Source organism: Triticum aestivum, chromosome 6D (genome assembly GCF_018294505.1).
Source record: "Triticum aestivum cultivar Chinese Spring chromosome 6D, IWGSC CS RefSeq v2.1, whole genome shotgun sequence".
NCBI lineage: Eukaryota > Viridiplantae > Streptophyta > Magnoliopsida > Poales > Poaceae > Triticum > Triticum aestivum.
The window spans coordinates 13,220,807-13,246,927 of NC_057811.1; the positions used below are offsets into that span (position 1 = coordinate 13,220,807).

The 26,121-nt window shown below is 45.4% G+C and overlaps 1 protein-coding gene across 1 annotated transcript; it reads right to left on the reverse strand.

Moving 5' to 3' along the window:
• Positions 1-6,604: 6,604 nt before the first annotated feature.
• On the reverse strand, positions 6,605-7,544 carry LOC123140762 (glycine-rich cell wall structural protein-like). Its single transcript, XM_044560048.1, has 2 exons — positions 7,373-7,544; positions 6,605-7,272 (listed from the first exon to the last, which is right to left on the reverse strand). The coding sequence occupies exons 1-2, from the start codon at positions 7,449-7,451 to the stop codon at positions 7,088-7,090; spliced, it is 264 nt and encodes an 87-aa protein (XP_044415983.1). The 5' UTR covers positions 7,452-7,544; the 3' UTR covers positions 6,605-7,087.
• Positions 7,545-26,121: the final 18,577 nt, after the last annotated feature.

The following is a 26,121-nucleotide window of genomic DNA, read 5'->3' on the forward strand; positions in this document are numbered from 1 at the left end:
TACAACCTTTCCTTACGAAAACTGGTAAGGAAACTTGTTTTGACATCCATCTGCCAAATTTCATAAATGCAGCTAATGCTAACATGATTCCGACGGACTTAAGCATCGCTACGGATGAGAAAATCTCATCGTAGTCAACTCCTTGAACTTGTGAAAATACTCTTTGCCACAAGTCGAGCTTCATAGACGGTAACATTACCGTCCACGTCCGTCTCTTCTTAAAGATCCATCTAGCTCAATGTCTTGCCGATCATCGGGCAAGTTCACCAAAGTCCATGCTTTGTTCTGATACATGGATCCTATCTCGGATTTCATGGCTTCTAACCATTTGTCGGAATATGGGCCCACCATCGCTTCTCGATAGCTCGTAGGTTCAGTATTGTCTAACAACATGATATCTAAGACAGGATTACCATACCACTCAGGAGTAGTGCATGCCCTTGTCGACCTACGAGGTTTGGTAGTGACTTGATCCGAAGTTTCATGATCACTATCATAAGCTTCCACTTCAATTGGTGTAGGTGCCACAGGAACAACTTCCTGTGCCCTGCTACACAATAGTTGAAGTGACGGTTCAATTACCTTATCAAGTCTCCACCATCCTCCCACTCAATTCTTTCGAGAGAAACTTTTCGTCGAGAAAGGACCCGTTTCTAGAAGCAATTACTTTTGCTTCCAGATCTGAAATAGGAGGTATACCCAACTGTTTCGGGTATTCTATGAACATGCATTTATCCGCTTTGGGTTCGAGCTTATCAGCCTGAAACTTTTTTCACATAAGCATCGCAGCCCCAAACTTTTAAGAAACGACAACTTAGGTTTCTCTAAACGGTGTCGTCTCAACGGAATTGCGTGGTGCCCCTTTTTAAAGTGAATGCGGTTGTCTCTAATGCCTAACCCATAAACGATAGTGGTAATTCGATAAGAGACATCATGGTATGCACCATATCCAATAGGGTGCAGTTATGATGTTCGGACACACCATCACACTGTGGTGTTCCAGGCAGTATTAATTGTGAAACACTTTACACAATGTCTTAACTGTGTGCCAAACTCGTAACTCAGATATCTCTCTGATCATATCATAGACATTTTATCCTCTTGTCACGACGATCTTCAACTTCACTCTGAAATTACTTGAACCTTTCAATAATTCAGACTTGTGCTTCATCAAGTAAATACACTCAGCATCTACTCAAATCATCTGTGAAGCAAGAACATAAACATATCCACTGCATGCCTCAGCACTCATTGGACTGCATACATCAGAATGTATTACTTCCAACAAGTTGCTCTCTTGTTCCATCTTACTGAAAACGAGACCTTTCAGTCATCTTGCCCATGTGGTATGATTTGCATGTCTCTAGTGATTCAAAATCAAGTGAGTCCAAACGATCCATCTGCATGGAGTTTCTTCATGCATATATACCAATAGACATGGTTCGCATGTCTCAATCTTTTCAAAAACGAGTGAGTCCAAAGATCCATCTACATGGAGCTTCTTCATGCGTTTTATACCAATATGACTCAAGTGGCAGTGCCACAAGTATGTGGTACTATCATTACTATCTTATATCTTTTGGCATGAACATGTGTATCACTACGATCGAGATTCATTTTAGGTGCGAGCCATTGAAGGTATTATTCAAATAAATAGAGTAACCATTATTCTCCTTAAATGAATAACCATATTGCGATAAACATAATCCAATCATGTTTATGCTCAACCAAATAACAATTATTTAGGTTTAACACCAATCTCGATGGTAGAGGGAGCATGCGATGCTTGATCACATAAACCTTGGAAACACTTCCAACACATATCGTCATCTCACCTTTAGCTAGTCTCCGTTTATTCCGCAGCTTTTTTTTCGAGTTACTACGACTTAGCAACTGAACCGGTATCTAATACCCTGGTGCTGCTAGGAGTACTAGTAAAGTACACATTCATATAATGTATATCCAATATACTTCTGTTGACCTTGTCTGCCTTCTCATCTACCAAGTATCTAGGGTAGTTCTGCTTCAGTGACCGTTCCCCTCATTACAGAAGCACTTAGTCTCGGGTTTGGGTTCAACCTTGGGATTCTTCACTAGAGCAGCAAATGATTTGCTGTTTCATGAAGTATCCCTTTTTGCCCTTGCCCTTCTTGAAACTAGTGGTTTTACTAACCATCAACAATTGATGCTCCTATTTGATTTCTACTTTTACGGTGTCAAGCATCGCGAATAGCTCAAGGATCATCATATCTATCCCTGATATGTTATAGTTCATCACGAAGCTCTAATAGCTTCGTGGCAGTGACTATGGAGAACCAAACTATCTCATCTGGAAGATTAACTCCCACTCGATTCAAGCGATTGTGGCACTCAGACAATCTGTGCACATGCTCAACGATTGAGCTTTTCTCCCTTAGTCTGCAGTCTTAAGAAACTTGTCAGAGGTCTCATACCTCTTGACGTGGGCACTAGTCTGAAATCCCAAATTTCATTCTTCGGAACATCTCATATGTTCTGCGACGTTTCAAAACCGTCTTTGGTGCCACAATTCTAAACCGTTTAGCATTACGCACTGAACTATCACGTAGTCATCAAAACGTGTATGTCAGATGTTCCGCAACATCTACAGACGACGCTGAGGTTCAGCACACCGAGCGGTGAGGACATAAGCCTTCTATGCAGCAATGAGGACAATCCTCAGTTTACGGACCCAGTCCGCATAATTGCTACTATTAATTTTCAACCAAATTTTCTCTAGGAACATATCTTAAACAGTAGAGCTAAAGCGTAAGCTATGACATAATTTGCAAAGACCTTTTCACTATGTTCATGATAATTAAGTTCATCTGATTATTTAATGAACTCCCACTCAGATAGACATCCCTCTAGTCATCTAAGTGATACATGATCCGAGTCAAACTAGGCCGTGTCCGATCATCACGTGAGACGGACTAGTCATCATCGGTGAACATCTCCATGTTGATCGTATCTACTATACGACTCATGTTCGACCTTTCGGTCTCTTGTGTTCCGAGGCCATGTCTGTACATGCTAGGCTCGTCAAGTCAACCTAAGTGTTTCGCATGTGTTCCGAGGCCATGTCTGTACATGCTAGGCTCGTCAACACCCGTTGTATGCGAACGTTAGAATCTATCACACCCGATCATCACGTGGTGCTTCGAAACAACGAACCTTCGCAACGGTGCACAGTTAGGGGGAACACGTCTCTTGAAATTTTAGTGAGGGATCATCTTATTTATGCTACCGTCGTTCTAAGCAAATAAGATGTAAACATGACAAACATCACATGCAAATCATAAAGTGACGTGATATGGCCAATATCATCTTGCGCCTTTGATCTCCATTCTCGAGGCGCGGCATGATCACCTTCGTCACCGGCATGACACCATGATCTCCATCATCATGATCTCCATCATCGTGTCTTCATGAAGTTGTCTCGCCAAATATTACTTCTACTACTATGGCTAACGGTTAGCAATAAAGTAAATTAATTACATGGCGTTTTCATTGACACGCAGGTCATACAATAAATTAAGACAACTCCTATGGCTCCTGCCGGTTGTCATACTCATCGACATGCAAGTCGTGTTTCCTATTACAAGAACATGATCAATCTCATACATCACATATATCATTCATCACATCCTTTTGGCCATATCACATCACATAGCATACCCTGCAAAAACAAGTTAGACGTCCTCTAATTGTTGTTGCATGTTTTACGTGGCTGCTATGGGTTTCTAGCAAGAACGTTTCTTACCTACGCAAAAGCCACAACGGTGATATGCCAATTGCTATTTACCCTTCATAAGGACCCTTTTCATCGAATCCGATCCAACTAAAGTGGGAGAGACAGACACCCGCTAGCCACCTTATGCATCAAGTGCATGTCAGTCGGTGGAACCTTTCTCACGTAAGAGTACGTGTAAGGTCGGTCTGGGCCGCTTCATCCCACAATGCCGCCGAATCTAGATAAGACTAGTAACGGTAAGCAAATTGAACAAATCATCGCCCACAACTACTTTGTGTTCTACTCGTGCATAGAATCTACGCATAGACCTGGCTCATGATGCCACTGTTGGGGAACGTAGCAGAAATTCAAAAGTTTCTACGCATCACCAAGATCAATCTATGGAGTAATCTAGCAACGAGGGGAAGGGGAGTGCATCTACATACCCTTGTAGATCGCGAGCGGAAGCGTTCAAGAGAACGGGGTTGATGGAGTCATACTCGTCGTGATCCAAATCACCGATGATCCTAGCGCCGAACGGACGGCACCTCCGCGTTCAACACACGTACGGAGCAGCTATGTCTCCTCCTTCTTGATCCAGCAAGGGGGGAGGAGAGGTTGATGGAGATCCAGCAGCACGACGGCGTGGTGGTGGAAGTAGCGGGATCCCGGCAGGGCTTCGCCAAGCGCAAGCGGGGAGGAAGAGGTGTAGCGGGAGGGAGAGGGGTAGGGCTGCGCCAAGAGAGAGATGTTCTCATGTCTATGGCAGCCCCAAAACCCCCACTATATATAGGGGAGGGGGAGGGGCTGCACCCCAATCTAGGGTTTCCCCCCAAGGGGTGCGGCCAGCCCTAGATGGGACTTGGGTGGCGGCCAAGGGGGGAGAGAGGGGGGCGCCCCACTAGGTGGGCCTTAGCCCATCTGCGCCTAGGGTTTCCCCCTTCCCCCCTTCCTGTGCCCTGGGCCCCTTGTGGGAGGCGCACCAGCCCACCTAGGGGCTGGTCCCTTCCCACACTTGGCCCATGCAGCCCTCTAGGGCCGGTGGCCCCATTTGGTGGACCCCCGGGACCCTCCCGGTGGTCCCGGTACATTACCGATAGCACCCGAAACTTTTCCGGTGACCAAAACAGGACTTCCCATATATAAATCTTTACCTCCGGACCATTCCGGAACTCCTCGTGACGTCCGGGATCTCATCCGGGACTCCGAACAACATTCGGTAACCACGTATATCTATTCCCTATAACCCTAGCGTCATCGAACCTTAAGTGTGTAGACCCTACGGGTTCGGGAACCATGCAGACATGACCGAGACGTTCTCCGGTCAATAACCAACAGCGGGATCTGGATACCCATGTTGGCTCCCACATGTTCCACGATGATCTCATCGGATGAACCACGATGTCGGGGATTCAATCAATCCCGTATACAATTCCCTTTGTCTATCGGTATGTTACTTGCCCGAGATTCGATCGTCGGTATCCCGATACCTTGTTCAATCTCGTTACCGGCAAGTCTCTTTACTCGTTCCGTAACACATCATCCCGTGATCAACTCCTTGGTCACATTGTGCACATTATGATGATGTCCTACCGAGTGGGCCAAGAGATGCCTCTCCGTTTACACGGAGTGACAAATCCCAGTCTCGATTCGTGCCAACCCAACAGACACTTTCGGAGATACCTGTAGTGCACCTTTATAGCCACCCAGTTACGTTGTGACGTTTGGTACACCCAAAGCATTCCTACGGTATCCGGTAGTTGCACAATCTCCTAGTCTAAGGAAATGATACTTGACATTAGAAAAGCTCTTAGCAAACGAACTACACGATCTTGTGCTAGGCTTAGGATTGGGTCTTGTCCATCACATCATTCTCCTAATGATGTGATCCCGTTATCAACGACATCCAATGTCCACGGTCAGGAAACCGTAACCATCTATTGATCAACAAGCTAGTCAACTAGAGGCTTACTAGGGACATGGTGTTGTCTATGTATCCATACATGTATCTGAGTTTCCTATCAATACAATTCTAGCATGGATAATAAACGATTATCATGAACAAGGAAATATAATAATAACCAATTTATTATTGCCTCTAGGACATATTTCCAACATCCCCCCCCCCCCCCCCCCCCCCCGTGGCGCGGCTTCCCCTTGGTCGGCCTCCTCCTCCCCCTCCTTTATATACGTGGGGAGGGGGGCACTCTAGAACACACAAGTTGATCTTCTGGCCATGTGCGGTGCCCCCTCCACAGTTACACACCTCGGTCATATCGTCGTAGTGCTTAGTGCAACCTTAATCAATAGCGCATGATCCATCTTACTTTCGTACTGACACCGACCCGGATTGCAATGAACACCTCATCAAAGCCAAATTGGAGACGAAAGAAACCGTTGATAGCAAAGCATGTACACCTCGGCAAAATCTTGCATGAAAAAAAGCAGATTTCTCATCTTATGCGGGGGGAGAGAGAGAGAGAGAGAGAGACGCGCCTTGGCAAGACCTATTGAAGTCTTAGTCATGGTTATTGGGTTAAGACCGTGCAGTATTTTTGTCGGCCGTTGCAATGCACATCCAAAAACCATGTAACTAATATACCCCGTGTATAAAAACAAAAAGTTTTAGGAAATAATCGTTTGGGTTGTCTTGAGATCACAGCCGTCGTGACGTGATGTTATGTTCCAGAACAGCCTTTGCTTATTTACCATTTATATGACGTGACGTTATGTCCCAGAGAAGAGGGCACCACACCCGGTGGACAGGGAATCCTCACTCTTAAAGACTATGTCACGTCACAGAAGGTTGCATTCTCAAAATCATCTCTGGCAGAATCTCATCCCAAGTTGTTGTAACATGAGATGGACACGGAAATTTCACTATATGGTTCTCAAACAAGAGCTTGAGATTTTTGTTATAACATGCACACACGAGGGTTGCCTGTACATTGAGCAAGGAAGATAACTCTTACACACGACCAGATCGGAGCCCTGGTATTGGATCAAGATACATACGTACATATATACATACATACATACATACATACATACATGTATGCATGCATGCACCTACCTCCTTATTGACCATGTATATGAGTAATCCCTCCGTTTCTAAATATTTGTCTTTTTAGAGATTTCAAATGAACTATCATGTACGAATGTATTTAGATATATTTTAGAGCGTAGATTCACTAATTTTGCTCCGTATACAGTCATTTATTGAAATCTCTAAAAAGACAAATATTTAGAAACGAAGAGAGTAGTTACTATGTGCGTGCAACTAGCAACGGTAGTACTGGTACCTATATATAGTACGCAGGTAGCTGCATCTAGCATTCAGTGGCGGACCTCCTCCGCGATCTCGTCGGGGGTGCAGCAGCGGCAGCTAGTACGCCTGTAGCAGTTGTGCCGGCAGCAACGGATGCCTCCGCCGGCGTGTCCAGCGTAACCGTCGCCCTCGCCACCGCCACCGCCGCCGTTGTAGCCGACCTGAACACTGGCTTGGGCCTCCTTCTTGGGCTCTGCATGAGCAAAAACGGGACACATGTAATTAGCCTAATGATGATACATACGAATACGATACGTGTATATATAGTGAATCAGTTGAAAACTAGTGCGCACGAGTTTGTTCAGCTGTGGCCACGAGGAAAGACGCAGCAAGCAGCAGGACAGCAAACACAATGAGACCCTTGGACGCCATGCTTGAAACCCTCGTCGACCTTCAATTTGGTGTGCAATATTGATCAGCAGCAACTACCTTGTACTCGCTAGCTAGGTTGTGTGTTGTGTGATGGATGAGATAGATGATGCCCATGCAGATGATCGAAGCCAATTTATAGACGGGAGGTCAGCTTGGATAAGATAGACAGGAGGTCAGCTTGGATAAGATAGGAGGAGCTGATCACGTAACCAAGTTGAGGCTGGGCTCTCCTTCATCTCTTCAATGACGTAGGAGGAGCCGATGCGTAGTCAACGATGTTGTACACCCTCCGGTCATTTTTAGTCTGCCTATAAATTTTCTTTAAAGTCAAAGTATCTTTACTTTGATCAAACTTATAGGAAAAGATATCAACACTTATAATGCCAAATTAGTACTGTTAGATTCACTATGAAATGTAGTATCATAGCATATACATTTGATATTGTAGATGTTGATATATTTTAAATATAAATTTGATCAAACTTTATAACGTATGACATGATACAAATCTAATGTGTGGAGTAAAAAGGACCGGAGAAAGTACATGGACTAGCTAGATAACGTGGACGTACGTAGGACGCCCGGCTGGTGGGACCAGAGAGTATGCATACACTTGCTTGGCATCATCTTCAGGTGTACGTACAAAGTAGTGATGGCAGCGGTGAGGAAACGCGACAAACCTCGACTCGGCGACGGCGCCATATGCATGCACGCACCGATCAGCTCCGATGGGTACGAATTAATGTAGCTGTGCATCCAAATCCATTGGATAAGATATGCGTGCCTTCTTCTCAAATTGAAGTACTGTTCCCGAAAATTCGTAGGACACACGAGTGCGGGGCACTTGCCTGTCAAGTCCCGCCGTCCGTTCAATTTGCCTCGTGATTTGCACAGTAGGTGGATCGCACATAAGGGCATAATAAGCTTTACGTTTGAGCGATGAAACTACTTGCATCTAAAATTGCCAAGTTTCAATCAGTTTCAGAGATATAATTTCAAGCAATTTTTTCTGCCGGTGTAGAAACAAAATAATTGATTGTTATCACTCGCTTGTACTAAGTTTCAGCAATGAAATTTAACATATATTTTTTAAATTGTCAAAATATATTCAAAATGAATCTTATTTGAAAGCGCTGGCCATGAGAAACATGAATATGAACTTAATTTGGATTTTTCATTTAAAATATATAGAACTTTGAAAACCGGAAGCTGAAATAAAAAGTCGGCATCAGGACCTGAGTGCCCCCGCACTTGCGTGCCCTAAATCCTCTTTCGTGCTGTACCGTGGAGAACTACTGAACGTGTATGGTCCTTCACCATTCTTGACTTGCCTCGCAATTCATGCAGAAAGCTTGACAGGGATGATGGTGTAACAGGGGGCGGTCGCACATCGTTTGTAGCTGCCGGGATCGCGGAAAAGTGGGGCGGACAATACACGAGTGCGGCTATTTGAACTACTTTAGACTATATATGCAGCTATTTTAATGTGCAGGCTTAAAAAATTTGGGATCAGGCATAAAACCTGATGTATTTGACCACAAAACTATATGTATTGCAGATGTAGTAATGAATGTATTCGTCCAAAAAAGAAACTAGTTGTGCGGAAACGGTATCACTTAAAAACACAATATACAGCACTTTCTTGCTGTCCTCGTGTACGTTCCTTTGTTGTAGTAGCTACCATAGGGACCCTGCTGTTGCTAACTCAAGCTAGAAAAAGAACTTAATCTGTCCATGTGGGCAGCACAGGAACTGAGAATCCATCTCCTGCAAGTGGCATTCAGCAGCAACTACCACATAGGCATCCTCTTCTTCAATATAAAAAGAACCTTGAAGAAGAGCACATAACACAAGTATAGAGCAGTAGCCTTCAAGACTGCTTCTGATCCTTCACAATTCAAAAACCTAGGGCAGTGAGAGAAAAGAACATGAACGACAAACCTGGTGTTCAAACAAGCAATTCAGGCTCCAAGTTACAAGACTTACAACCCACCCTAACTAACATGGCTGGTTGGTGAAATGATCCCAAATAATGGCAGCACGCTCTTTTCAGACAACATTGCGTTATCTGGTTGTTCTGAGATCAACAGATACCAGAGTATGATCAAACACGGTAACTAATAGTTTCATTTTGAAGAAGCAGCTAGCTAACAAAAGTCTAAAACAATCAAGTATAACAAGCAACAGAGATATCCTCCTCACAAACTTGTTTCATTTTTTTCTTTCTTTCTTCATAAATGCATCATCCTGACGATGACACAAAATTCTACGACCATCATAGTAGTCCGAATTACAGAACTTATGACTGAATCTTTAAAGTCAGATCATTATCAGGAGTAGCTTATAATGACTGAATCTTTGTAGTCAGGTCATTATCAGGAGGAGCTGCACGACACAATCGTGACTCATGAGGGTACAGTGGCAGAGTTCATTTATCCAGAGCTGAGACGGAGTGCACTAGCTAAGGGTACACTACAATTGACTGTTAAGGCAGAGGAGGTTTGAGTACACATGAATGACAGGCAACGCAGATCACAACCCCTCAAATTAAAGACACAGGTTTGACATGTCATGGGCAACTTAGCCATTGGGAATATGTATTAGTATTACTTTTATTTTTGCGCAAAAGTATTACTACTTAATACTCCTGATAAAACATAAAGGACTTGGACACATGTTTAATCCCTGACAGAAAAGATACTATATGTGTGTTTGTTTATTCAATTTCACAACTCCCAGGACTACGGATATGTGAGTTTGCATCTGAAGCTAGTACGTCATCGAATCGAATTCAGTTGACAGGTTTCGTTTAGTACTATAGTAGCATTCGTTGCTTTCCGTTGCTGCACCATCAGTGTGTTCGATACGTACATACACACCGCAGCTGGAAAAGGATGATGTGTTGCCTGTTGCTCTGGTGATATGTGAAGCCAAAACAGGACACCAGAGTTGTTGCATTGTTACATACATATACACCGAATTAAAGAAGAGATCGACAGAGAACAAATGATATAAAATAACAAAGATGTAAAGTGAACCATCGTTCTTATTGATGACATTGATCTTTATACATGGGGAAGAGGCGCGTGTGGAAAGGCGTCTGAGGAACCCTCTTCTATTGTTGCCAAAAGGCAACTGCCCGATGGTTCCTATTAAGCAGGGATTAACCCACTAATTAACACTAGTTAATTAATCCTAACAATTTCCTTGGACCCAGGCGGTGTCCAGAAATGCATACTCCCCTGGCAAGAATGATCCGGCTCATGCTGGGTCACGGGGAAGACGAAGTCAGTTCACCATGCCTTTGGTTTCCTCCAATATCCCAATGAACCAATTGAATGAAAATCTAAGTAATTTTCCTTTCTAGCCAAAAGGTAGTCATCTCTGAATCAATCGCTGGGATGCCTTGGCTTATATAGTTGTGGGGATAGATCATGCAACTAAGCTCCTTCAAATCTTTATCGGCACGCCAAGACATGGCATTTTTGTGACCATATATGCACGCAACGTGCATGTGCAGCTGCAAAGAAATGCCAAATTGACAGGTTCTAGACTTGTGGCGATTGGGAGTCAGATTTTATCAATGCTGGGTCGATATGTTCCTAGTTTCCACACATCGTTGATAGCATTTTTCAGAATTTCAAACATTGTCACCATGTGGGGCAGAAAGTTGTGGGAGTCTAATCATAATTCGGACAATTTTAATAGCTAGATTTTAGTGACATCTTTTACACGCACCAAAAGTATCACAAGTACTCTGAGCATGACATATTTTGATTGAGCTCTTTTAGAATTTTACGGTGATTGGGGAGGTATAACAGGTACTTTCAGATACCTCCCCCACTGATTATTTTTAGCCAATGATGTAAGCGCTCTACCCTTGGCTGTTGGTCCGTCATGAGAACTATCGTCAAAATTGATAACTATTACCCACCTTACCATCAGTAAGTGATAAAAACGATTAAACTCTTTCCCTCTATACGTGAGCACTTCAAAAATATAAGGCTGGCAAGCTATCATACATCTCAAAAAGGCCTCACAGGACTCCCTTATCCCCTCCTGCGTCACCTCCACGTGCGATGGGGAGGTTGACCTAGCCTCCAGCGCCGTCCTCCCCTCCACTCCTCCTCCTCCCTCGCCGCCGCCAGAGGATGGGGCTGCACGAAGTCTCGGTCACCGCCGCTGCCGGTGGAGCATCTATGACTTCGCATGCGGGGAAGTTGGTGAAGCCCGACCGTCCTGGATCTGGTTGTGGCATTGTCGGGGGGAGCCGTGGCATGCATGACCTTGCATCAGCGCAAGTCATGGCACGCAGGTGTGGTGGTGGCGTGACAGGTTGCGTGTTGGTGGTGCTTGGCTAGTGTGGTGGTGGTGGTCGGCCCGATACAAGTTCCGGTAGGAGCGGCCTGCGGGCGGGTGCCTCCACCGTGCCAACTGATTGGCGGAGGTGGTGGTGCGCAGTGGGGGTTTCGGCCTCCACTCCTCTACTGGTGTTGGTATGTGGCGCAGAGGCCGGGGGCGGATCTCGGGGCGGTTGTGGTGGCTCATCTCGCTCTTCGCGTCGGCTGTATGGAGGTGGCAGGGGCACTTCGATGTTGGAGGCAGGGTCTTCCCATCCTAGACGTCGACGTGGTCTGGAGGCGTGACGGGAGGCTGCAACAGGGCTTGCGGCTGCTGAAGCATCCTTGTCCAAATCTAGCCGGCAGGGCACCAAGCGTGCCAATGTTCCTTCTTTAGGGTGGAAGGATAGGGGTCTTCTACCTCTTACCAGTCGACATCAGCGTGTCGGTGGCATCCCCTTATCTTAGGCATCGTTATGGTTGCTCATTGTCCTTTGTAGTGGTCTGGGGGACCCTTGTCCATGGATCAGGTGGTGGCGGCGCTTTGATGTCGTGACCTTCCTGAAGGCACCTCCTGGGAACTCATTGTTCATTGTGCACGGCTTCGCCTCAGCGCGATAGCTTGTTCTCGGTTGAGGGCCCCGACAACTCCTTGTTATGCCTATTTGTCCACTTGTCGTTTGTTTTGAGTTGTTTAGGGTGTTGTTGTGGTTCTCAGCGCCTTTGTACCTGTCCTTTGGTTTGTGGGTGTGTTGTGGTGGCATATATTTGTATCGTTGTTACTTTATATATAAAGCAAGGAGAAAACTTTTTTTGATACATCTAAAAAACCATGTCATAAGCACGACACCTCTCCCGCCTGGCCGCCGGCGGCATGCTAGCGCTCTGGCTACCCCTCTTCTCCTCCCCTTTCCACATCATCTTTCATCACCCTTCTCCATCCTCCCTCCCTTTTCCTTTCCCCTCTCCTCCCGCCCCCATTATCTGTTCATGTCGCTTGCACCCCAAGATGCACGCTGCCCCTCTTCTCTTCTCTCCTCACCCTACCCCTCCATTTCCCCTTATCTGTTAGTAATTTGTTCGGGGATCCCATTTTTTGCCAACCTATTAATTATCCTTCTCTTCAATGGATTTGGATGCTTGGCATCCTTCCCCGGTCATCCAACATTGCATCTCCCTGCCATTGGGCCTGATGAACTCGATGAGGATGCGTAATCACTCATCGGAATAGGGCCGGCTACACATTGTTCATGTACACCCCTCTCGTTTTTCTCTTTCCGCGAACTTCTTTTACCCTTATTACTCACTATGACTTAGTGACTAATAAGGGTAAAAGATGTTGGCAAAACATCTCCCGAATTCCTCCAGTGCTGCCGCCCCCACTTGACACTGCTGCTCCGGAGAGTTATCAAACACCTGGCTGACTCCACTGCTTGGAAGGCCCCGTCCGTCTAATGGATCATCCGATCTTGGCCACCATGACCTTCTCCACAGCTGTCTACACCACAGAAATTGAGAAGATGACATGTCTGATGGTGTCAACAAACAACAGAGCTTCGCGTCACACCATCATGGAACCTCGTTGGTTGAAATGGACGTGCGCGACCAAATTCTATCCGATCCAGATATCTTGGACAAGATCTTCGATAGCAGTTCCGGAACAAGTCAATGACCAGATCGAGGAGGTCCATAGGACCAACCAAAAACTTGTTTGGTCGCTTGGGAAGTCAGCTCGTATTGTGTGCAATAATTTTTCTTCTTCCACAAAGAGGAAATGGGGATGCCACGGAGCGGACGCACCGAGGAGATAGGCTTCAATAGAGATGCAGGTGGCGGCGATAGTGGCGGCAAGCTAAGTTGAAATCAAGGTAGATGCAATGAAGAAGTGAAACGGTGGTGACGACAGATGCGACGAAGGCTCTGGGTTCACTCTAGGGGTTCAGGTTGGGAGATGAGGACTTCACAAATTGGACTGCCGAAGTTACTACGATACAGTCATTACTTGCAATTTACTTCTCTTTTATGGGAAGAGGAACTTGTATTGCAATTTATTCTAGCACCACCTCCAGCTCCGTTGAAGCCTACCTCGGTGCATCCGCTCCTTGCATCCCCGTCGACTACTAGAACACACATCAGGGTTAAGAGATCATCATCTTGAAAAAATTGGGTAGCTCCGTCGCCTCAAGTACCTTACTGTACGAGGATGCAGCATGATTTTTTTCTTGTTTAATTCTTTGGGTAATTAATGGCATCTAGAAACACTGGATGTTAGAGGTATAACTGTATATGATTTGCCAACAACAATCACCAATCTACAACACCTTCATGAAAATCATCTTTTCTAGAGACCACAAGTTTTAGATGCTTGTTTGAACGTGTTTGGTGTGTCCAACATATACCACTTCTCTAGAGGGATTGGAAAATTGAAAGCCCTTCACACACTAGGTGTTCTCAGTGTGTATGGGAGAAACAGAGATGCCACTATAAAAGAGTTTGGAGATCTTACGCAGCTGCGTAAGCTTAAATTGGCTGGTCTCAACCCTAAGAGGAGTAGGGATGGTCTCTGTCAGTGAGAGGGTACGAGTTAGATGGTTGTTTGGGTGAGGGTTTGTTGCCACCAAGCAGCCTGGAGAACCTCACTTTGTGTTGTAAGCTAGTCAATGCAACAAGATGGCCCCATAAGCTTCAGAAATAACTCCTAGCTGGTGATGATGTCATACAAGCCCTTGAGTTTCTACCAAATCTTGCAGTTCTACGTGTTAAACATGGTCATGTAATGGTCTTGTAGACCCTGGTTGTAGCGATCGCTATTCTGGTTATATCTAGGCGTGAGGTTCACGTATAGGATAGATTAGTTGTAGAGGGACTCTCCTTTTATCTCTCTCTCTCTCTCTCTCATCTATCTGGATTCCCTCTTGTAATCTTCCTGGTCTCCTCAACCAACTCCTGTAATACCTCGAGGGAAACCTCTCGCTATCAATATAAGATCACACGGCCCTCTCTGTTGAGGGTTGAGATGCTTCATCATCAACTTACATGGTATACAGAGCAGGTCTCTTCCATCCCATCTAGCTCATCCTCGTCGATCCACCTCGCAACCATGTCCACCTCCACCGCCGTTCCTACCTCTGGCCTCAACTACAACACATCTGAGCCTCTCAACAGGACGAACTACGTTCTCTAGCAAGCTCAAGCACGATCCCAGATAATGGGCGCCGGCTTGTATGGCTATATCGACAAAACCCTAGAGGAGCCTCCCAAAACCATAGTCACCAAAGGCAAAGACGGCAAGGATCAGGCTGTCTCGAACCCTGCCTATGCCCCCTGGCTTGTCCAGGACCAACAAATCCTCGCCTATCTTCTTCGAAACCTCTCCAAAGAGGTCCTTGTTCAGGTGGCGTCCATGGAAACCTCACACGCAATCTGGGCAGCCTTGCATAATATGTTCTCGGCCGTCTCCCTCTCCCGCGTCAACAACATCCGCGCTGCCCTCACCAACGCGCAGAAGGGCATGCAATCTGCCTCGGCGTTCTTTGGGCACATGCGTTCCCTCTCTGATAAGCTTGCGGCGGCGGGAAAGCCTATCGGGGAACCGGAACTCATCTCCTTCATTGTTGCCGGCCTCAACATGGAATACCAACCACTCATCTCCGCCCTTGATGTTCGCGTCGAGCCCATTACTGTCGACCACCTCTTCTCTCTTATCGCAAACTTTGATCAGCGCCTCGAGATGTATCATTGCAATGGCGCTGGTGGCTTGAAGTCTTCAGCGAACGCTGCCTCCAGGGGCCGCTAGGGAGGCAACAGGGGCGGCTACCAATCTCAGAGAGGCAGGGGCAACAGCGGATCTCGCAGCGGTGGTGGCTACCCAGGTGGTGGCGGCGACTATCAGGGCGGCGGTGGTGGTGGCCATCCTGGTGGTGACGGCGGCTACCCCAATAACAGAGGAGGTGGCGGCTATGGTGGCGGCTATCACCAAAACAATGGTGGTGGTGGCGGCGGCTACTATCACCCCGGCAACAACGGCAACCAGCGGCGTCCTCCCTCCAACAACAATAGGGGACGAAATTTCCAAGGTTGTGAAGGCTATGAAGGAAAGTGCCAAATCTGTAAGAAAACAAATCATATTGCCAAAGATTGTGATTGGCGCTATGCTGATCATAATTCCCAGAAAAAGAAAGTTGCGGCTACTGCAGATACATCATACAGCGTCGATACCAACTGGTACATGGACACGGGTGCAACCAACCACATCACCGGAGAATTGGAAAAGCTAACCATGCATGACAACTATCATGGCCATGATCAAGTTTACATAGCCGCAAACGGTGCAGGTATGGAAATTAGTCATATTGGTCAATCACTTATCACAACCCCACACAAAAACCTTGAGATAAATGAGTTTCTTCATGTTCCTAGTGCTTCCAAAACTCTACTATATGTTCATAGAATTGCCCTTGATAACAATGTCTTTCTGGAGTTTCACTCGTTCTTCTTTTTGATCAAGCATCGGGTCACGAAGAGAATCCTTCATAGAGGTGTCTGTGTGGAAGGACTCTATGCATTGCTTCCTCAGTACTGCCAATACAATAAACAAGTGTATGGTGCCATCAAGCTCTCTGCTAAAAGGTGGCACAATCGGCTAGGTCATCCGTCGTTTACTACTGTTCATCAAATTCTTAGTAGGAATAAACTCCCAGTTGTTGGGGAGAGAAACTCAGAAACAATTTGTGATTCATGTCAAAAAGCAAAAAGTCGTCAGTTACCTTATCCTGTTTCTACTAGTGTGTCTACCAAGCCATTGCAACTTATTTTTTCTGATGTCTGGGGTCCTGCACCCACTTCTGTTGGTAGACACTCTTATTATGTGAGTTTTATCGATGACTTCAGTAAGTATACTTGGATCTACCTTCTTAAAAAACGTTCTGATGTGTTTCAAGTTTTTCACAACTTCCAAGTTCTTGTTGAACGGAAGTTCGATAGCAAAATCATTGCCGTACAGTCAGACTGGGGTGGTGAGTATGAGAAACTAAACTCTTTTTTTCAAAAGATAGGTATCTCTCATCATGTCTCATGCCCCCATGCACATCAGCAAAATGGTTAGCTGAACGTAAGCACAGAAATATCGTTGAAGTTGGCTTAGCTCTTTTAGCTTCAGCCTCTATGCCTCTCAAATTCTGGGATGAAGCTTTTCTCACTGCCGTACATCTTATCAACATGTGGCCTAGTCGCACTATTTTCAATGAAACTCCCACTGAACGTCTGTTGCATGTCACACCAGATTACACCACCCTTCGAGTCTTTGGTTGTGCCTGTTGGCCCAATCTCCGTCCCTACAATCATCGTAAGCTCATGTTTCGCTCTAAGCAATGTGTCTTTCTTGGATACAGTGCTCAACACAAGGGTATCAAGTGTCTTGATGTTTCTTCTGGTCGTGTTTATATTTCCCGTGATGTTGTGTTCGATGAAACAAAATTTCCATTTGCCAAGCTTCATCCTAATGCCGGTGCTCTCCTTCAGAAAGAAATTCTTCTTTTTCCTTCGCATCTCTCCAGCATTGATCGTGTGGGCGCCGATAATAGTGATGACCTTTTATTGACTAATGTTCCTCCGGATTTTGTGGCACCTGCCGCTGACCTGACGAGATCCTCCTCGGGATCGGCGCGCCTGAGTGCATCAAGCCCGACCGCATCCGCCTCGGGATCGCTGGCGCGTCAGGTGGACCGCGTCAGTTCCACGTCCCCGGCTCCGCGCCTCTCTCCGTCCGCCACGAGGTGGTCCACCACTGAGCCGGACCCCACCACTGAGCCGGACCCCTCGTGCGTCTCCATCCAACCGACGCCTGGGGTTCCATCCGCGCGGTTTGGGACTGACCCGCGTGTCTACATCCGACGGGCGTCACAACCCGCGGCCACTATGCCATGTGGGCCTGATGTGGGATCTGCGCCGGATCTGATTCCCTCGCCTGGATTGTCTACACCTGGTTCGCCCAGTCCTTCGCCACATAACGCCACGTCCACCATAGAAGATCTGCTGCCATCGCCTGATGTTGTTGTCTTGGGATCTAGCGGCTCCTCCGTCCAGCAGGATTCAGCAGCTCATGGATCTTCTGTGCTTGTGCCATCACCACCCAGGACACGTCTTCAATGAGGCAAACTCCAACCAGTTAATTATAAAACCAAGTATTGTCTTGTTGTTTCTGCTGTTCACCAGGTGAACCGCGCACTGTTAATGATGCTCTTGCGGATCCTAACTAGAGGCAAGCTATGGATGATGAATTTCATGCTCTTCAGAAAAATTACACGTGGCATCTTGTTCCTCCTCATCTAGGTAAAAATGTGATTGACTGCAAATGGGTGTTCCGTATCAAGAGAAAGTCAGATGGTACGATTGATCGCTATAAAGCACGGCTTGTTGCTAAAGGATTTAAGCAGAGGTATGGCCTAGATTATGAGGATACATTTAGTCCTGTTGTTAAAGCTGCCACCATTCGTCTTGTTCTCTCTATTGCGGTGTCCAGACGATGGAGCCTTCGCCAGCTAGATGTGCAGAGTGCGTTTCTTCACGGTGTTCTGGATGAGGAAGTGTATATGAAGCAACCTCCTGGCTTTGTGCATCCTGGCAAGACCTCTCATATCTGCAGACTTGATAAATCTCTTTATGGACTGAATCAGGCCCCACGCGCATGGTACTCTCGCTTGAGCATGAAGTTGCAAACTCTTGGTTTTCTTCCCTCCAAGTCTGACATATCCCTGTTTATTTACAAGAAATCCAACATAGTCATTTTTGTGCTCATTTATGTTGATGATATCATTGTCACTAGTTCATCTCCTAAGCCATAGCACAATTGCTTCACATGACAAACATCTCGTCACTTTCTCGATTTCTGGCCACAATCCCAGAATCGTACTTTATGCATGCTATATGTTCTCATCAACAAATAAAAATAGACTACAGCAAGTTCAGAGTTCAGACACTCTGTAAACTAGGAAATGGTCGATTGTTATCAGCATAAATATGGATTGCAGATCGATAGAAGAAGCATCCAGGAGATACACGTAGTACTGGTATTGACACACCATTGCATCTGTGTTGACTTGGGAAAGATGAAAGTACTTATCCAGTCAAAAAAAAGATGAAAGTACTTATCCTCCTTAATTTGAATCATACCATCTCGGACATGCTAGCAGATATGCCGCCTGTATATTGAATATACTCATAGAAGCATCAATTTTTTTCTGGATAGTAGATTCATGAAATATAACTTAACTATTGTATGGTTTATGCTATGTGTATCCTTTTATATTGTATAGTTTACTGATAATGCAGCAGCTACAATAATCATCTTCAAAATGCCAGTCATGAGATCAAACTAACGATAAATTGCTAATGAAATCTTTCTATAAACGCAATTTACAAGCAATGCGGCTCAACCTCGACCAACACTTGTGTTCAACTCAGGGTCGGTATCTTCAGGTCATGAGTCGTGACTCGTGACAGCACAAGGATTGAAGCGGAAGCGGAGGTCTCTTCATCTACCAAGCGGTCTTGGAATAGAAAATTGACCGAATCCTCTTTTATACATTCAGACTGATTACACGACTAACGAGAAAACCACATCATGTCACTGCAATTCTGCGACCTCTTTCGCATTGTCCAAACCCAATGCGCGCTCCATCTTGTCGAGTGCTCCAGCCTCAAGCAAGCTCGCAACTCAGCAAGAGAACCTGGCAATGGTGATTGTCGTAGCAGATGACCGCATCCAGCTAGCAGTTTTGAATCCTATGATTGGATTTGGTTTCCTCCAAATTCTCACGAAAGCTATTTAACTGGAGGTTAAGTCTATCTCAATGACAGTTTGAGACCATGGATGTGATACCCGGAAGGACAACGCGTGTGTATATATAGATGGACATGGGTGGAGTTGCATACCACGGTGTCCGTGTTTTAGCACTCGACGAAGAGCATTACACCCGGCATACGTGAAAATTCCAGTAGTGGGTGGGGGTATTTCACAATGCTTTCTACGTGCTTGAAAAAGTAGAAGGAGAATCAAAAGCATGATAACTCACAGTTGGACATGGTTCCTTGGTTGCAACCTCACTATTAGCATGAGAAACATTTTCTTGCTACCCAGCGATCCATAAGGACAGGTTTTTCCAAGATATATATGTTTGTTAGTACTTTGTTAGAGGTAGGCAAGTGATATCTCCTATGCAATATGAGCACATAATCAATTAATTTGCTATCACATCGGCCACACTTGGTTGCAACCTCACTATAAACTTGACAGTGGCATAAAAGAAACTATAGTGTCTTATTTATTGGCACTGGCACGCACTATGTCTTTTTCTTAGCTTCCATGTTTTAGATGCATTTTTTGGTATTGTAAAGATCTGTCAAAAATAGAAATTGGAAGAAGGTCCGCTGCAGTCGGAGTACAGCATATAATTCAGACCAGATTGCTATCCAACAGATGTACGAGTACATGTGCTTTGATCCAGTGCGTGTTTTTGTTTTCTGACTCTCGTGTAGATCACGAGAAATCTAGGACTGCTTCTTCCATATTGAAGCTGAATCTCTCAGCTCCTCTTCTCTCTACCATCTCCGCACCCTCTTCTTACTATGTTTCACACTTCACACGCCCGTATATTGCAAGTGAGGAGAGTTGTAGTTCTTCCAATGCAGACTAGATCTCAGGTGATCAAATGTGCTTTGCCATTATGTGTGGCCGATGTGATGAGGTGCAGTGAGATCATTGAATTTTTACTTTTTTAGAAAGAAATACAATAAAAATGTCGAGAAACAAAACATTAAAAACGAGGAATATATAAGTGTAGGAAGAAGAAAAAAATAGCAAAAGCATTATATGTTATTGTCACCAAGATAAGACTTAGTTAATTCCCATCTGAGATGAAAGCTAGCCACACCTTAGACATAACACAAAGAATGGTAGCGATGTCACAGAGAGCAACCTGAAGCATTTTTCTTTCACACAAGAATCTCAAGCTGATACAACTCGCAGTGTGTGTTCTGAAAAAAATATGGAACCTCAAGCTAAACTAGCATAGCTCCTTACCTACATTACACCTCACTTGAATCTAAAATTGGTAGAACGGCCTCAGTGCCGATTCATAGTTGGCCAACCCTTTGAAGGTCACACCGTCGCTACTTGCTACGACCACATGTTAAAATCTAAAAATCCGATTGACTAGCTCGAGTCCATCTCGAACACTCAGGTAGGTGCAAACATAAAGTGACTTCCAGTTAGTGGCCAGTAGAATTGGACTCTCCCTGATGTCTAGCGGGTGAGCCAAATTACCACCATACCCAAACATGGCCATGCCAAGTATCCTGGAAGATTTGTCGTCTCTTGTATCTTCCCTTGCTTAAGATCGCCCTATACTATATCCTCTTAGTCAACGAGCCTATGTCGTTGTGAAGTATTACATCGTACGTGTGGATTCAGTTTCCTCCAAAATTTCACTGTGGCCAAGTGAAGTTGACAAGATATCATGTTGAGGCCATTGATATGATATTCATGAGAAAAAGTGGACGTTTATATAGTTGGAGGAAGTTGCAGACTTGACTGGTATGTCATTCTTTAGGAGTGTCGAGAATTTGTAATGGGGACATCAAAAGGATGAAATTTCACAATTAACGGTATCACTTTGCATGCAACCTCAACATTATTAGCATGACTTGTCTCATAGTTCTCTCGCTGCTATCTCACCATTGGTGTGAATAAATTCTATATCTTTTTTCTCTTCTCAATTATGTTAATTGTATAGTAGTTCCAACAAGAATAACAAAACCAATTCTAATGTCATATGCCAAAGTTCTATTGATAGAATGAGGAAAAAGTTGGTGCTTGTACAAGCAATAAAGCTCTTTACTAATAGAGTCACGTTGTTTCTGAAATCACGTACGGACGAGGTTAAAACATGAATAGTTCAGAACTGGAAATATTGGTGTTTTGTCTGAGGTCATCTTCCAGGGATTCGAGCTTCCAACACTTACAGATAAATACTATAATGATATGACTGCATCTCCTTTTGCCTGAAGAATAATAGGGTCCTTTATTATTCTTCAGCCAAAACGAGATCACAGATCTCAATCACTATTAGCTACATATATAGCGTTCCATTTTAAAAGTCTATAATATTTTAATGTTTAAGAAATTAATGTGGACAATGATCTGGGTGACTTGTCCGGCTGTTGATACCCAGGGAGTAGCAGTTTAACTTCAGGCCGGTGTATGAACGAGCAATTCAGGCTCGAAGTTAAAACCCACACTATCATCGCCAGTGTGTGAAATGATCCATGTAATCCCACCAAGCGCTTTTCAAATAGCGTCACATTCTCTGGCTGCTCTGAGACCACCAGATTCCAGATTGTGATCAAGCAGAGTAACTAGCAGTTTCAGTGTGAACCTTGAGAAGATGCTAGATAACAAAAGTCTAAACACTGAAGTAGAGCAAAGCAGCAGGGATAATCATCCTCACTACCTTGTTCCCTTTTTTTCATATAAGACCAGGTATACTATTCCGAGTTACAGAACAATTCTGGAACTTATGACTGAATGTTTCACGTCAGGTCATTTAGTTTGTTCCCACTGATTTAATTTCAAAGCTCAATCTTTCTCTGATGGTAACACCCAGCTAATTTACAAATCTGTGACTTTGCATAAATGTTTCTTAATTTTGGAACTCGAATCATCGAGTCGAATGCAGTTTCTCCTGTTTCGTTAGTATTATTCGCTTCTTCCTGTTGCAGTGCCATCAGAGTGTACAATACATAAACACTTCAGCTGGAAATGGATGCTGCCTTGGCTGTTGAGCTGCTAACTGAAGCCAAGAAAGGACAGCAGCAACAAACAATGGAAAAGTAAATTCATTAGGAGGCATCTGTTATCAGTCCAGAATCATACAGACTTCAGTTCAGGGTTAAACGTAAGAAACTTCTTCGCTGTCCAAGATATGTAGGGTAGCTACCTAATACCTATGCGGCATAACTGGCACTGTTGCTTTCGCATGTCCAAACAAACACGTATCGTCGTCTGCTGTTACAAGATTCAGTTCGTTTTGGTAACAGCAGAATGGGAGTGGCACTTTTGTGTATATCTCGCAATTTACAGTTCATTTATTAACAGGCTGGGACGGAACTAAGCTCCTGTGGCCCTTCGTTCATGAGATTTGTTCCTTGGGTGGTAGTGGTACGGTGCAGTCACTGTGAAACACTGAAGAATGGACATGCAGCAGCCCATGCTCTAAAAAGGCACATAAAAACTTTAGAAACATCACTCGTAGGCACCAAGAAGGAACCTCGTTCGAATTACAAAGCAGTTCTCCAACTTATGACTGAATCTCTCTGTAGCTACCGCCCGCGCCTCAGAAACCGCGAGTGAACTAGATTATTTGATCTATATTACCTAGCTAGCTAGTGATGTATTCGAGATTATATATTATTCGATAATATTCGAGACAATGTATTTGAGATTATATTCGATGATGCATATTATGTACTATGATTCAGTTTTTCCTTATTGATTGCATGCATGCATTGTAATTTGAATACTAAATTATTTTATATTTCTTCTGGATTAGTTAAATAAAACCTATGGACAATACCGGCAGAGAAGGAGAGGAGGCCCTGTTCAACATCATACGCTCATGCCCTCGCCCAGATGAGTTTGAAGAAGATGACGGCTCGCAATATCTGAACCCTACCGGTGAGGGTATGATATTTGATGAAGACAAACGAATAGATGAAATCCAGAACTATGATTATGATGACGAAGAAAATGTTGATCTTGAAATAGCAGAGACCGGCGAGGTATATTTATATAAGCAGGCATCTGGTGATCATCACATGTTTTAAATGATTTGAAGAAATATTAACGAAACGATCTTTCTTCTTTCAGCCCTCCTGATCGAGCAAATCTTTTACAGGTAGCAGAACAGTGCGAGGCCCAGCCAAAAAGTAGAAGGGTGGCGTAAAGTACAACATCGATGCCATCAAACCTAATGGCGAACCAAGCGAGCCTAAGAAAAATGCGAACAAGTTCGTTCGTCAGTGCGGAGTTCTTGTGAAGGACCAAATCCCGATCTCCATTCAAGAATGGAAAAAGGCAGCAAAGCAAAGTCTAGATCTTACTTTAGTCGACGAAAGAGCAAAAGATCGGCTTTGGGAATCTCTCATGGAACATTTCACCCTACCAGATCATTTCGCAGATGCAGATGTGCAGAAAGTCAAGGACGCTGCTCTAAGGAAGATGGCAATTGCATTCAACACTCACAAGAAAACTATATGGGTCAAGTACGTCGAAGGAGAAAAGAAGACTTCAGAATTCACGGGAACATTGGAGAAGCAAAGAGATCACTGACCCGCTTTCGTGAAATTTAAGGAATCAGAATTATCTAAGGAACGGTCGAGAATAAACAAGATAAATGCCGCAAAAAAGGAGCATTTCCATACGCTGGGGCCAGGTGGCTACGCCATGGCCCGGCCTAAGTGGGATAAGTCTAAGCAACAGATGCTGGATGCAGGGGTCACTCCAGTTACATTGAGCTAGCCGGAAAGGTGCAGGACTTGGTTCTATGCGCATGGGGGTGTTGGACCAAAAGAAAGGCTAGGTTTGAAGAAGGCAAGTCTTAAAGGAGCCGACGACAAGTTACTTGTTGCAATAGAAGAGGCTCGAACGGGGGTGTTCACGCCCAACAGAGAGAATGCTTCAGGTTGCTCCTCGAAGTCCGCCACCGCGTCAGCAGACTCCCGCTCCTCCAAGTCCTCAGCCACCGCCTCAGTAGAGTCCTGCTCCTTCAAGTCCGCCAAATCGTCAGGCCGCTCCTCCTCCTCCAAGTACGGCATCGCGTCAGGCCACTCCTCCTCCTACAAGTCCGGTAACGCGTCTGCCCGCTCCTCCTCCTCCTCCAAGTCAGGCACGTCAGCCGTCTCCGCCGCCTCAGTGGGCTCAGCCGCCTATGCAACAGCGGAAGAGAGCCGCCGCAGCTATGGTGGCTAGCGGTACAAGTAAAGGTACTGGAGGCAAGCGATTTCAATATGGTCGCCGCCGCGTCCTCCGGCACGACCACCGCATCCCACAGCCCGGCCGCATCGAGGTTCGCCTCGACCTTGATGGCCCACGCCGTGTAGTTGTCGCTGGTGAGCTGCGGTACCGACTGCGGCAGCGATCCGCCCGCACCGCCGCCGTAGGGGACGATCGACACCGCCGGCGCACCCCGACCTTCACGTGGCTCTGATACCAATTGTTGGAACTGCCACTCCCTTGCCCTAGCTCTCCTCTCCCTCTCACTCGGCTCACTCTCTCCTGCCGTGGCTTGATCAGAAGACAGAGGAAGAAGAAGATCAAAAGAGTGGTGGACACAGAGATTTTCAAGCGCACGAACGCTTTTTTCCTTTCCTTGAGCACGAACTCGACCGTGTCAACAAGCTACAGGGGGGACCAGGGTTTTATACCCGTGAGCACCGGGCTGCCAGGCCTCGCCTTGCACCCACTCGCCCACCTTCTTCCCCACGTCCTCCGCGCTCTGGCCGCGTCCACGCACCGCGTCTGACGCGGTCTACCCCTCCTGGTTGCTCGCTAACAGCACGGCGTGGCCCCGCGGACACACGCGCTGGCTCACGCACACCTACGCACGCACACCCCGCGGACCCGGCGCGCCCGACCCGGCCAGCTCGCGCCCATACACGCGCTGGTCGTGTCCGGTGCGTCGCCGCAGCTTATTCGCCCAACAATTAGTCTTACAATGTTGCCTCCAAAGCATTTGTCGGGTGCTGCAAAAAGGAGAAAAAGGAAAGAAAGCAGTCTTTCAATTGAAAGACAGAAGGGTTCTTTAAAAGAAATCAACTTCAAGCAATGTTGATGTGAATGAAGAAGGGCTAGAAACTAATCCCACGTAGGAAAATAATCATAATTCGAATGCAGATGTTGCGGTCAATGAAGATGATACAAGCACAAAGGCGCAAATAATCAGAAGCAAACATTGTCGTCGGCGGAGTCACTAGAATTTTGCTCTTTTTAGTCTTTTTATTGTAATATGACATAATTCCAACAGTTATTACTAGACATCTCAAACTGAGAATGCATGACTGAAATTTACTCTTAATATTTTGCGAATGAAGTTAGACATATACATATAGTATTAGATGAACCACGGGTGCAAACACATACATATGTACATTTAGTATTGGATGTACCACGGGTACTTTTAGGTACCTCCACCGCTGATTATTTTCAGCTGTTAATTTAAGAGCTTTATCTTTGGTCGTTGGCACATCATCAGAACTATCCTCGGTACGATTCAGCT